The 13,559-nt window shown below is 40.2% G+C and overlaps 3 protein-coding genes across 5 annotated transcripts; 1 reads left to right on the top strand and 2 right to left on the bottom strand.

Annotated features, from left to right (window-relative positions):
- Positions 1 to 567: 567 nt before the first annotated feature.
- On the bottom strand, positions 568 to 7,149 carry snx5 (sorting nexin 5). Of its 3 annotated transcripts, none has more exons than XM_088305535.1 (13): positions 6,778 to 7,149; positions 5,815 to 5,919; positions 5,619 to 5,729; positions 5,401 to 5,522; positions 5,209 to 5,332; positions 4,822 to 4,917; positions 4,632 to 4,737; positions 3,997 to 4,072; positions 3,242 to 3,281; positions 3,048 to 3,134; positions 2,427 to 2,586; positions 2,020 to 2,114; positions 568 to 1,637 (listed from the first exon to the last, which is right to left on the bottom strand). In XM_088305535.1, the coding sequence occupies exons 1-13, from the start codon at positions 6,805 to 6,807 to the stop codon at positions 1,587 to 1,589; spliced, it is 1,203 nt and encodes a 400-aa protein (XP_088161661.1). In that variant the 5' UTR covers positions 6,808 to 7,149; the 3' UTR covers positions 568 to 1,586. The 3 variants fall into 3 exon arrangements, with proteins under 3 accessions (XP_088161661.1, XP_088161662.1, XP_088161660.1); XM_088305536.1 differs by having other exon boundaries at positions 2,029 to 2,114; XM_088305534.1 differs by having other exon boundaries at positions 568 to 2,114.
- A 173-nt stretch (positions 7,150 to 7,322) lies between these two features.
- On the top strand, positions 7,323 to 9,807 carry mgme1 (mitochondrial genome maintenance exonuclease 1). The gene is made up of 5 exons (XM_088305538.1): positions 7,323 to 7,995; positions 8,067 to 8,286; positions 8,648 to 8,780; positions 8,920 to 9,050; positions 9,236 to 9,807. Exons 1-5 carry the CDS (start codon positions 7,476 to 7,478, stop codon positions 9,249 to 9,251), a joined length of 1,020 nt encoding a protein of 339 aa, XP_088161664.1. The 5' UTR covers positions 7,323 to 7,475; the 3' UTR covers positions 9,252 to 9,807.
- Positions 9,808 to 9,889: 82 nt separating this feature from the next.
- On the bottom strand, positions 9,890 to 13,461 carry LOC148329757 (glycine N-acyltransferase-like protein 3). Its single transcript, XM_088305539.1, has 6 exons — positions 13,057 to 13,461; positions 11,878 to 12,008; positions 11,650 to 11,757; positions 11,450 to 11,570; positions 11,073 to 11,205; positions 9,890 to 10,505 (listed from the first exon to the last, which is right to left on the bottom strand). Exons 2-6 carry the CDS (start codon positions 11,950 to 11,952, stop codon positions 10,106 to 10,108), a joined length of 837 nt encoding a protein of 278 aa, XP_088161665.1. The 5' UTR covers positions 11,953 to 12,008; positions 13,057 to 13,461; the 3' UTR covers positions 9,890 to 10,105.
- Between the last annotated feature and the right edge of the window lie 98 nt (positions 13,462 to 13,559).

Below are 13,559 nucleotides of genomic sequence, written 5' to 3'. Positions count from 1 at the left end.
GGCAAAAGTCAGAAAAACTGCTTGCTCACAGTTTCAGAAATAGGCAGTACATTCAAGATTTACTTTATCATGTGATTTCACACTTGATGGTCGAGTAGCGATTTCTTTTTTGTCTTTTTTACAGGCAGTTAAAAAAAGTTAATTTACCATAATATGTCCTCTTTTTACTTGCAAATATAGCATGTGATCATATGATTATCCGGACACAGGAGAAAACACGAGGAGTTCTGGTCTTTGGACCGGACTCCCCAGGTTATTTGTTTAGTCTAATTGCAGTTGCCAAACTTATCGATTTGCACTGATGAGTTGCATTGGTGCAACATCGCATTTCAGCCAATCACAAATTCAAGTTACCTGCAGGTCACGATGACTGCAGTACAGCTGGACTCTATGGATGTAAATTCTACTTATTTAAAAGGCTAATTTTCCCTCTTCAGGGTTCATCTTAAGGCAGGTGCATAACCAAGTGTAAAGTGATGGATTATTTACACTTGACGACTGTACTTTGCTAAATACGTTTCATTTCAATGACATGTGATCCGTTTACAGAATTTGACATCGGACCCATTTTGGGAAAGTAGGTTTTATTCAGTATTGTTACAAATTTATAAAATGCTAATGTTGAGTAAGAAAAGTAACAAGGAAATTACACTGTTGTAATCAGAAATACATTCTTTTAGAAAACTATTTTAAACACACCACTGTGCTCGGTGAAATTTCTCTCATCGTATGTGTGCATCATTTTTTCTTAATTGCGTAGATGCCTGGGAGCCGACCGCAATACACGAGAACCATTTAGGCAACAGGAGATTCAGGGCAGAAGGAGGTTAAACATCAATTAGATTGGAAAGGGAAGAAATGAAGGACAGTCATCAGGCGGTATGGAGCAGGTGATGGAAAAATACCTGGACTCGAGGTAGTATGAGCGCCTTGTGCAAACAAAATAACGTAAACAGAGAGTCAACAATTCAAGTTTGCTCTAACACATAATTTGCTTTTGCACAGATAATTGAACGCTGATACTTTCAAATTGTATGCAAATGTAATTTCAAACTAAAAATGATGCTGTTTGGCATTTGTCGCTGGAGCATCGTGTGAATCAGGTGTGACGCTCTATACCAGACGCTAATGGAAAAAAGACAAGAATGAGAGTAACGACGGGAAGAGAAAATTGTTTGAAGTGTTGTAAAGCAGAATCTCAAGCGTAGAGCCTGCAATGGATGTCAAAGTCAACTCACGAGGTAAAGAAGAAATGTAGTGCCGAAAAGTACAAAAAAAACAAAATCTGGGCCTTCTATTGTGTGCGTAGTTATGAAAATGAGACGTTACAGAAAGACAAAACAAAAGATAGACCTTAACGACGGAGTCGATAATTATGGGTTGGACTTCCCCGTAGCTCGGGAAGTATGCTTGTGGACTGAGTAAATAAGAATGCTGTGCTAACAAAGCTGTTGGTGAAGAAGCACCAGTTAGGTGAGTGGAAGCAATAATGCAGCTTGAATTGTTGCCGATGTGAGACGTAAGGAACGTCAGGATTTCATTGGCTGTGACTTGACAGCAGGAAGTCAACAATGCTTTTAACACCGTCAGTTGTTCTTGAGCAGCTCAATGCACCCCTGCAATAGTGTGACGTTGTTCTGCGGAAGATGGAATATAATAATAAATCATCCATAGTTGACAACACTACTTCTATTTCCTTCATGAGGTGTTATTTTACATTTCTTAACATCAACAGGCACTTCCACAGGCCATTAGGTCTTCGGTCATTTTATAATACTCCTTTGTGGGGCTGAAGCTAGGACATTTTCCTTGAATTTATATCTTAAAGTAGTCTTTCAATGTCATTATGGGGTGTTTTGGGTAGAACCTCTGAATTGAAGTCCAAAAGTAAGCCGAGTAAAAGTTCAAGTCTTAAACAGCGGAAATTCCCTCCAAAGAGACATAACTGTTTAGGAACATTTAAAGCCGATAAACAAAGCGACAAAGGTTCCAAAGGAAGATGAACGATCGCCATCTCACATTACTCACCTTGGCATGTTTAATCTCCAGTTCGGCCATCTCGATGAGATTCTTTCGAAATGCCACAACTCGCCTGCCCTTGAAACTGGTGAGCTCTGGGAGAAACAAAATGTGCCCATTGAGATATAACACACAGAAAAATAGCTATACATTTACACTTCACCAACTAAATAAAAAAAAATAAAACTTTCAAAGATAATAATGCACACTTCTGCCATATGAGAAGTGCTCATTTCATAAATTGTCAAATATTAATGTTGTTGTTAACTGTGCGTCATGCTGACTATTTTGGTTATCTTATCTAGCTCAGACGTTTCAAGGTGTACACATCCGTCTCATTAATTATATTTTCAGTGTACATACAAATGCAATCGTTTAATTGCTTGATTCCATATGGACGCACAAACCTTTCTTCCCAGACTCTGAAAGCTTGTCGAATTTCTGTAGACACTGCTGCTGGTATTCCTCAGCCTGAGGAATGTCCTTACTTTTCAGTCGAGCCTTATCCAAAGCCTTGTTTGAGTTCTCATAGTCGACTAACGCGCGAGCTCGTCGGTAGAGAAGGTCCTAAGAGATGTGAAAGAGAAGAATGAATGTAAGAAAATGACATTTTGAATCTCTAACTCAGGACTTGATCAACTTTTCAACATTTTATGACCAAGTTGTGTTCTTGGGTAAACGACGATCATGAGTCCGAACAAGCCGTAGTCAATCAATAAACTAAACTATAGCGCTGTATTAAAGCTAAATAAGTTATTTCTTTCGTTAACGAGATAATGTTGGGTAACATCTAGATGCTGGCAGCTCTGATTAAAAAAAATGTATACAAAATCATGTTACTCAGCAGTTACAAAATACTTTGATATTTTCTTTCATTGAATACTTACTCAAGTAGTTATGTGGAGCAATGTATTTTTTACCTTAGTGAAGTCAAATTTACTAGACTGAAGTCACATCATCCAAAAGTAACAGTACTTGACTGCAATCGTCGGCTACTCGACCCGCCTCAGCTGATGGGACGGACTCACCTTTGCCGCCTGGATATCTCGCATGTAATATCTTAGCAACTCGGTGAGCTTGAGCTCCTGATCAGATGCTACTCTTCCCTCCACTTTCTGAGGGGGAACAAAAAAAAAACAAAAGAATTAGCAACACCATTCTGAAAATCATACTGATGAACTAACATCCCCAAAGACATCTGTTACCGTTGACGGATACTCACCCTGAGCTTCTCAAAGAGATCCGAGAGCTTCTCCATGTGCCTTAAAAGAAATAAAAATAAACAATATAAAAATGAAATGTACATGGATTTCGTCCCACAGCAGAATACAGCCACCAACATGATCATCATTTACTGTCCTTTTCGGACTGCAAGTCGTTTGTTATTTCATAATTTGGAAGCTTCTGAAACTTAGGCTACGTTTCGACTGCTGCTATCTTCATGTTTATGTCAGATTCCTAGGTGAAATCCGATTTTTTTGTGCGAATGTACTCATTACTTAGTCATTGCGAGCTCTGTCTGTCTGCGGTGTGAACCAAATGTGTCCCGAATGTGACCCATAAGCGCAGAAGAAGAGAGTGTTTACGCAAGTAAATACGGTCCAGCGTGTAGGGGCTCATCTTCTTAGCAATTCATAGCCACAGAGGAGCTGTGAGGGAGGAGGTAGAAATATTTTGCGGCAATCAATCAAAATATCGTCCCGTCAGTCAGGGTCAACTTGTTAACGTAAAATTTCTCAGTCATGGAGAGCGAGCTTACTTACACTCATTCAAATTATCGTTTTTCACGTCCATTCTGATGTAAGCAATGCTGTTGAAATATGCTAACCGGCATTTTCAAATACGTGCCTTAGTTGCTTTTGTCTCTTGCAAAGCCGCCCCCATAAATCACGTCACATTGTTTACAAACTGTGAAGCGTCCTATACTCTGAAGGCACTTCTAGTCGGGAAAATATGACGATTAAATGTAGAACTCACTTCCTATTTGCTGTGCTATCTTCAGCAGAAAGTCCAGATAGCGTGGCCGAGATGTGAATGTAATCATCGGCGATATCTGAAACAACACAAAGAAGCAAAAGCAATGAATACAAAAAAAAAAACAACAAGTGGGGATGCACAGATAGCATTTTTCCAGATGAAGTAGATGAGATTTGAGTACTCGCCAATACAATGACTGATATTTGATACTTATTACATTTTGAGTTGCAAGTTACTCAACTAACGGCAGCGCGACCAAATGAAAACTTGATTCATAATTATCCTTTTGCAATTTCTCCGTTCAGGTCCGTATGCGTTTCACTTGCTTGTCCTAATTTTGAGATAACAGTCACAGGTGAGCCACGCGGAGATGAGGAGGCGACGTGTCGGCCGAGTCACACTCGCAGTTTGCCGCCAGTCATCCGTGTTTACTTGAAAGTATCTTCACACATTTTCGTGGATCTCAACTGAAACGCAAACGTCAGGACGGTGAATCGCTATTGCTGTCGTTGGATCGGAATAGTTTTGCGGGTACAGATAGGAGAACTGGCGCTTATCTGTGTGTCCCCAACGACATGATAGCCTGAGTCATGCAAGCGATGCAGACCCGACCGACTCAAGTTCATATTCAATACTTTTGTGCGTGCGGGTAATCTTCTCTGCTTTGGCAGTGGAATCTTTAATCTTGCTGTAATAGTCCAGAAGGAACGTCTTCTCCTGCTCAAAGAAGTCATCAACTTCCTGTGGGGGAAATAAGAAATGAGACAAAAGGTGGTTTGGAGATTTTGCCTGCAAAGAGTCAGGATGATCACCAAAATGTATCACCTTTATTCCGGAGATAAGGACCTCATCAGCTGACTTCACCATGTTCTTGAAGAATCCTCCAAACATCTCCTTGGCATTCTTTCGTCTGACGCTGAGCTAAAATTTGAAAATACAAATTGTAAATGCGTTGAATTTTTAGAGATGATCAACGTACAAAATGAAAGACAACACAACATATGGAAAAGATACTCCACTAATTGATGTATAAAGTGTCGTTCGGTAAACCACCACTGACAGAAAATTAGTTCAAAGATACTGTATGTGCTGATCACAGCAGGATGGAAGCCATGAGTCACAAGTGTCCAGATTTAAAAAAAAAAACTAACTACTTCCCTTCTTTCCAACTGACAAACTGAGGAAAGGAAGTCAGCATTATGCAGAACTCACATCCTGGTCATACTCGAGGAAAATCTGAAAGTTTCTGTCTTTGCTTAGAATGGGATGAGAAGAGATTCTCTGCAGAAAAACTTCATGTACTTGGACTGTTTTCTTGAACACGGCCAGGTACTCCCTGAAAATTAAACAACACGTTACAAAGCACTGGTAGTTTAATGCTGATTTCATTCATTTGACACTTACGCTTCCAACTCTTGCTTCATTTTAGTGTACTCGTCCTTGGTCATAGTGGCTTCACCTTCTCCCAGTTTGTGCATCTTCTCTCTTGGGCTTTCAAAATCAGGCTTTGGGGGTGCGGGGGGAATCTGAGAATGTTAAACAAGAGCGGGAAGATTTTAGTATTTTAGAGGAGGAAATTTCCAGCAAAATTTATATAAAAGACAATGAGATATATTACTAACTATTAGGCCAGCATAGTCATCTGTCTCCACCAGAGTGTCGTGTAACCAAATGAAATCTTCATGCTGCCGGGGAACAGAGATTTCTGGCTTCTGGAAAGCAGTAAGTGTAGTCTAGGAAAATAATGAGGTCATTGCTCAGTCTTTCAAGGATTTTTTTTTCACAATCACAAAAGTGTTTCCTCCAATGCAGTATTACCTTTGTGTGGACCGTGAACTTGACTTTGTCTCTTTCACAGAGTGCATCGGGAATGTCAATAAGCAGAGATGCATCATTATTTAGGTCAACAGACACGGAGCGCATCTAAGAAGAAAGAACAGACTGCAACGTGAAACACTTTGTCTTTTAGTGACTTCACAGACTGTCAGTAAAGATATTTTTTTCTCTGCCTTGTAAGAAAAGGTATAAACACCGCTACAATGATACATATTAATTAGGGGTCATTTTCACACAAGGTCACCTCTCAAAAAAAACAAAAGCACCAATTAACCAATTAACAGAGTATTGACATCAAAATAAATGAGTTGTAGCTTCCCATTTAAAGGCAATATGCCAGATGAGTTGGCAAATGTATGAAGTGATGAGCGTGGGTGAAATAATACACAATTACAAAGCTTAATACTTTTAACTGCGTCAACTTTAAGTTCTAAGTTCAGTTCCTAGTTCTGCATCAAGATGCAAGAGTCCTGCTTGATTTCAAAAGTACGATCGAACACACCTTCCAAAATGACGACTGCATGTGTCAATATGATTCTATAAAAGCAACTAGATAGCAGATAGTAGAACTTTCAACCAAGTTTAAGCAGAGTGAACGAAGACTTTGCTTCGTACAGCCACGGAAGTTGTGTCATTTAAGGTCGGGCGATGGCTGTCAACTATCCCTTGATAGTCTTTTGTGTGTTTAAGGACCTAGATGATGTGCGTCACAAAACCACAACGACGCCTTCATTTTTATCTTTACAATATGCACTTGAGTCTGTTACGTTTAGCCTGTTTTGTAAACAGGTCAATAATTAGCTGATAGCCAGGGGCTAATATTAATTGGAGCCGAAAAGACAAGAAAGAAACACTCCTAGTTGATCGTCAAACTTATTTTAGCGCCCCGAATGATTTCGCAATAACGCTGAGCAGAATGCACACGCAATGCTTGTGTTGCCTTACCTTTTCCTTGTCACTTTCGTCTAAACTCATAACTGGGCCGATGTCGGGCGAATTGCAGAAGTGTCGGAGGCGGTGAGGAAAGGAAGCGCTATGTCTGCGTTTAACTTAGTGAGGAGCTAGCGGTTTGACGAGGTGTCAATTTTTGTCCACTCCACACTAGAGGAGTGGGTTCGCAAAAATAAACAAAAAAAAAACAACAACCAGATATTTCACCCCAGTTTCAACTATATCGCAGTCATGTCAGCGTGTGCGAATGCAATTTAAACTCTTTCGTCATCCATTCTCATTGTCGTTACAATTTTGCTGCCGCAAAGTGGTCGCAGAGGACGTCAAAGTTGCAACGAAACACTGCCGACTCTTACTGTGCGCACGGACGTTAATTTTAACCTTTCAGTAGGCATTGTGGGTAATGTAGTTTCCACTCTGTGAATTGCGCAGTTTTGTCGACGCCCAGGACTTCAATCCCCAGCTATGCCACATACGCAGCTGCACACTACACCACCACACGGTGGCGGAAATTTACAAAAACGTTGCTTCTTAACCTTATATTTGAAGAAGAAGAAAGTTGCCTTGGATATGCGGAAGTTATTGCACTACGGAATATGTTGGGGCAAATTCTGGTTCTTAATCGCAAGTTTTAAGGCTGTATTTAAACCATGCATTAAAGCAACAAATAGTTTATTTTATGATACCGTTGTATGGAAAAAATGTTCATATTAAAAAGTTTGCCCTTCACCGGAGGTATTCCTGCACGGATGCTTCAGTACACTTCCCTCACTTACGGATTTTTTATAGCCTGTCATCGTTCCACCTCCCGCAGGGGCGCGAGTCCGTACAACTCAGTGGACAGTGAGCGCTACTCGTCTCTTGTAAAGTCTGTCATGTCTTTGAGGATCAGTTCTCAAACGCCCGATACCATTCAAGCTGAGGATGAGCACATGTTTGGACCAGTTGTCAAAGCTCATACGCTGTCAAGACAAGAGAAGAAGCTTCCAAAAGTCATGCATCCCTTCTTACATTGCGAGGAAACGGGGGAGCCCGAGTCAGGACCTCCTGTCCGGATTCTATTCAACCGGGACCAAGGTCGGTCGTCCATACCGAGTGTGACCAGCATTCTTCAGGCAACGCTTTCACCAGAGCAGATCTTCTACCTGGAGAGATGGAGGAGGCGGATGGTTGCAAAACTGGGGGAAGAAGGCTTCAAAGAATACACCAAAAGTAGGTTTTGTTGCATGCCACAGGTTATTAATTTAATATGCTTCATTAAAACTTAATTTGATCTTCATCAGACTTGTTTCGGCAAGGGAAACTTTTCCATTCAGCCCTGGAGGAGGTTCTTATGTCAGGCGTAATAAGGCAAGATGAACCGCATCCACCTGAGGTGATGGGATACATGAAGAGCATCGCTTCTATTCTCGAAGATGTCAGTGCGGCAAGAGCAATAGAGAGCTGTGTGCAGCATGACACTCTCAATTATTTGGGCATCGTGGACTGTGTGGCCCGCTACAGGCAAGTACAGTGCTTAACAAATGAGTCCATGCTGATTTGTTGGAAAACAGTGGCTTGCCCCAATGTTTTATTACGTACTATACTCCCACAAATGTTGGCCAATTATTCTCACACAAAAATGTTTCAATGTTGCAAAATTAAGAAAGTGAAATAACAGTCAAAATTGTACTTGTGTTTGCTGAGAAATTACTATAATGCCTCGTTTTCAAAGTGTATTCATTTACATGCGGGTCCTCAGTTGGCTCTGGGCCCAACATACGACATTCTGAAGTTTATAGCAGGGCGTGATGGATTAGTTTGAGCGGCAAAAATCCGTCTTGGTGCGGCATAAAACGTTCACTTTTTCTATTTGATTGTTCAGAGGTGTCCTGTGTGTTATTGACTGGAAGACTTCGGAAAAACCGAAACCGTTCCTTAGCAACACGTATGACAACCCCATCCAGGTTGCGGCCTACGCTGGCGCTTTGAACAGTGATGCCAGATATAAATGCCAGGTACTCTATTCTCTTGTTTTGTTGTATTGTTGTTAATAATTTATATGTTTTGTAAAACGCTTTGCTCCATTTGCAGCTGTTGCAAAAGCGCAATAGAAATATACACGTATTGTGGTAAGTGAAAACTTTGTTTTTGCAGGTGGAAAACGGCCTCATTGTTGTGGCTTACAAGGATGGCTCACCTGCCCACGCTCACCAACTGAACTGTGAGCTGATGTCGGAGTATTGGAAAAAGTGGCTGATTCGCTTGGAAGACTTTCGAGAACAGAGGTAAAAGCAAGTTGTCATTTCATCAACATTTGCAAACAAATCACTGAAGGAGTCAAAAGGTGTGAAAAGGGGCAAAAATGGTTGGGAACTGGTGACTGTAATGGCACCTCAGACACACGTCAATAATACACGATGACGATCACTATTACTAACCATTATACTTATATTTGTTGTTTTAATTTCAGATCCAGTAAAAGGTGATTTATATTGCCAAGGGTGAAGATGAAACCTGGAAAAGGCTGTTAAACAAACACATTATTCCTAATTGGCTGCAAGCGATGAGAACGTTGGGCAAAATTATGAGTCTTAATTACAATGACAAACTTGAATTTTACTGATGTTCTGTACTCTAAGAATTAGTGATGCAACGGATCATGTAAGTCATAGTTCACTTTGGATCACTGATTGTGAGTCACAGATTGGATCGTTTCTTCAGATCAGCAAAACAAACAAATAAGCAAAAAAAAAAGAACAGAACTTTCTCTTCGTGTATTTTATAAAATGCTTTTGCCAATTAAAAAAAAACACCCCAAAAAAAACATTAGCCTTTGCAGAGGCGGCGTGTTCGTTGAGTATGTTGGCAGATTCTGTGACATGTCTGAATGACGGTGTTGGGACAAGGGGAAAAAAAAATCTTCATTCACATTCAGTGACTCACATGAGAGCGGATAAATATTTTATATACTGTAATTATACAGTTAAGGCATTTTAACACTCCTCAAGAAGAACAATTATAAACATTGCGAAAATGCAATAGCAAGATTTTCTCGACGTGAAGTGGTTCCTTTGATTTCCTTTACATTGTCTTTGGCTAAACCGTAAAAGTGTAACTTGTCAGATAAATGTAATCAAGTAATGTTAGCGCATTGTTTCTGGAATGTCATGCATTTCAAATTAACTGTCAAGCAGGTGATTTTGCTCCCGCCATCACATAAAGCAGTCAACCAGAAATAAATCATATAAAAGCTCCATGTACGTTATGCGCAAGGCAAGTGATGAACTTAACTGCGATACAAGTTTTGTTTATCTGATCATACGTAGACCGCTTCTCAAAATCAGGCATTGAATGTATCCCACGCCTCTCTGTAAGAGGGATCCTCAAGAAAGCCCAGACTTTTAACCATCTGAAACGGGGTCGTGTTGCCTTCCTCGACGTAGCAATACACCGGGTAGCCGTCAGCGAGGAGTCTCCGGGCCATGGTGTAGACCAGGACTGTGGCGTAACCTTTTCGTCTGTGCTCAGGCAGCGTATGCAACATGCCCATTGCCAGATATTCTTGCAAAAGCAGCCACGAGACAGGCTGACCCTGCTCGTCAGTGATGCAGTATGAAGGGAAGTTGCTGATCTGGCTTACAATTTTCTTGTAGCCCATTTCATCCCTTCCAAACTTCCAAGTCTGATTCACCAGGTGAGCATGAGAAAGATCGAGAGATGAAATCCTTGATTTAATATCACTGTTGAAAAGAAGAAAAAAACATGAAAAAGTGACTATAACATGAAAGGCTTACATTAAAAAAATAATTGAGAGCCTTTTATTATTGTATTTTGTTTTCACAGTTTTCTCCACAGATTCATTTGGAGGTGTCTTATTCTCACGCTGGAAAAAGAAAGTTAAATTACAAGGGAAAAAAGTTTGAATATTTTGACAATTTAAAGGGAATTTAAATGAAGAAATGCCTCTTCTTCCACAAAGCTGGATGAAACTCTCAGACCTCTCATATTCTGCATTAAGTCAAGATGTGCCATGCTGATAGCAAAAAAAAACACTCAGTACTGTAAAAGCCAAATCAAAAGCTGTTTTGAAAGTATTAGTTTTAGGGTGTGCACACTAATGCAACTGCCTAATTGTAGCCTTGATCTGGATTGTTTCTTTTTTATTGAAATTGTTGACGTCATTTTCTTTCTGCATTTTAAGGACTGCTGATTGGTTAGTCATGTTTGTATAATTAAAATTGAAGGCGACGATAACTTGTGAGACTGACATATTTTCCAATCAAATCATTCCATTAAAACTTTCCGACCTGTTGACCGCCGGCGTGACGAGATGGCTACTATGTGGCAAATAGAGAAGATGTGCTCGAGACAAACATTCGTGGTTGACTTGTCTCTGCGCGGAAACCTCCTTGAGCATGGGGGTGTGAGAACTGTCATAGCCTGAAATGAAATGACATCATACAGAATTTTCATTCCACATTCTGGCGTAAATCTATGACATTTATTCAAATTGACCTTTAGTTGCATGCACTTATATTTGTACCACCATACATAATATGTGTCGGATAAATGATCGCGTGCAACTTTCTTTTTACGCTGTACAGGCTATTCAAAATGTGGGTGGCTGTCAGTTTTAAAGAGGTAGTGTATTTTCTCTAAAAAAAAAAAAAATCTGTAAAATTACCTCCCATAATAAAATTAGTGCTCCAGTCGATTGTATCCTCTTCGAATAATATTTTCCTCAAAATCTTCTCATCCAGGCTGTAGAACGTTACCTTTTTTTTCCAGTCCGAGGCGAGTTTGTTCTGCGAAATAAAAAACAAAATGTTAATCTGGAGCCCTTCAAAAAAACGACCAAAATTTAAAATCAATTTACAAACTCACTTCTGGGTCAAAGCGACAAATGATGATCTTAAAATCAGGCCATGTATCAACAACAAACTGTTCGACACTTCGTTTGTTCCTGTTACAAGCATGTAAAAATCCAAAGACCTACAAAGAAAGAAAAGGAGCAACACTTACACACACACACAAAAACAAAAAAAACCAATGCGTTGATTCAATGTAGAATCGAAAGGTTTCATGAGAAAGTTGAAATATTTGCAGGTCTACCTGAAAACTCTTGGGGAAGTGTTTCATTAGAACAGTCTCAGCAATCAATCGCTCATCTTTTTGGAGGACCTTCATTTTTGGTTGCTTGATTCCAATGTGGCGTGTTCAGCAAGCTTCACTGCTCTTCCCTCCTTAGAAAAGTTCAAAAGTCGAGATTTTATCAAGAATTAACAATGCTTCAATGCTTTTCATTTTTATTCTGTGCCATCTAGAAATGGTGTTTGACAGATAAAAATGCAACCGTATCTGAGCGGCTTCTCCTCAAAAGGGTTGTGGGGGGTGCTGGAGCCTATCCCAGCTGTCTTCGGGCATTAGGCAGGGTACAACCTGAACTGGTTGCCAGCCAATTGCAGGGCACACAAAGACAAACAACCATCCGCGTTCACACTCACACTCACACCTAGGGACAATTCAGAGTGCCCAATCAACCTACCATGCATGTCTTTGGAATGTGGGAGGAAACCGAAGTACCCAGAGAAAAGCCACACAGGCACGGAGAGAACATGCAAACTCCACACAGGAAGGAATCGAACCCCACGACCTCTGAACTGTGAGACGGACATGCAAACCAGTTGGCCGCCGTCCATCCCGAAGATAAACTGTCCTTTCAATTTTTAACTTACTAAGAAGAAAGACACAGCAATAGAAACATTAGTTCAGGTGTTATTTTCCTGAGCAGGATGAGTATGCTTGTGTCTATCCGGGTTAATTATTACCCAACTAGAACTGGAAATCATAAACATTCACTTTTATGCTGATGCGAGAACTTGAAAGTCAAATTATTACTGCCATACCTGACCTATTCCATGGCGATACTGAAAAATACATCTAAAACAAATACACAGCCAATCTATAAACATAAAAAAAAGAGCTATACGTATTATCAACCATTCAAGTTATCTAGACCCAACCAATCATTTAGTTATCAAATTCAACATTCGCGCACGGACGAATGTTTTTGCTCTTGCATATTTTAAACGGTACCCGTTAAATTGACCAAAAGTCGAAAAGGGAGACTCTCAAATAACCTTCGAAGTTAATTAAGTGTCTAAATCGTCGACATTTTTATCGGCTAATCGCTCGTGCAAAGTTGCTAAAAGTTACTCAAGAAGGTGGAGGGGGGGGGGGTATTAATATAACACACGAATATATTCTCATATTTGAGTGGCCTCATCTCACCTCTCACACGTAGTCGACGAAGTCGCCACAGGAAATGATGTGCGGTAGGAGGTCAGAAGCAACACAATCGAAAAAAAAAATCAAAATAAAAGATTCACTGTGTGGCAAGATTTTTTTGTGCTCAGTCCAGCCCAGAAGTTTTGCTTGTTTGAAAAAACCAAGGTTTGCACAAGATTCAACATTCTCGAAACACAAAATTTATTTTGAAACTGTAAAGCCTTTGCAGTCATGCGGATTCTGTATCGGTTTGTTGCGGCGAAGAGGAAGCTGAGCCGGAAGACAGTCCGGATCGCGACGGACACAAAAGTCGTAATATTTTTAAATTTATAGACGAGAGTCGACGAACAACGTTGCCTTCTTCATAAGCAGGCGTCTATGACGTCTCTAAAATAAAATAAACATTGCGCCTTTCGTTCTAACACTTCAGGACATGTTTTGGGCACACAAACATTTTGATGACAATTGATCGAGTTTTTTTTTTTTTTACACATAAAGTGAAGTAA

The sequence above is a fragment of the Idiotropiscis lumnitzeri genome, chromosome 9, assembly GCF_059441095.1.
Source record: "Idiotropiscis lumnitzeri isolate Australia: NSW breed Sydney's pygmy pipehorse chromosome 9, RoL_Ilum_1.0, whole genome shotgun sequence".
NCBI classification, from domain to species: Eukaryota; Metazoa; Chordata; class Actinopteri; order Syngnathiformes; family Syngnathidae; genus Idiotropiscis; species Idiotropiscis lumnitzeri.
This window is presented reverse-complemented; position numbering and strand designations above follow the sequence as displayed.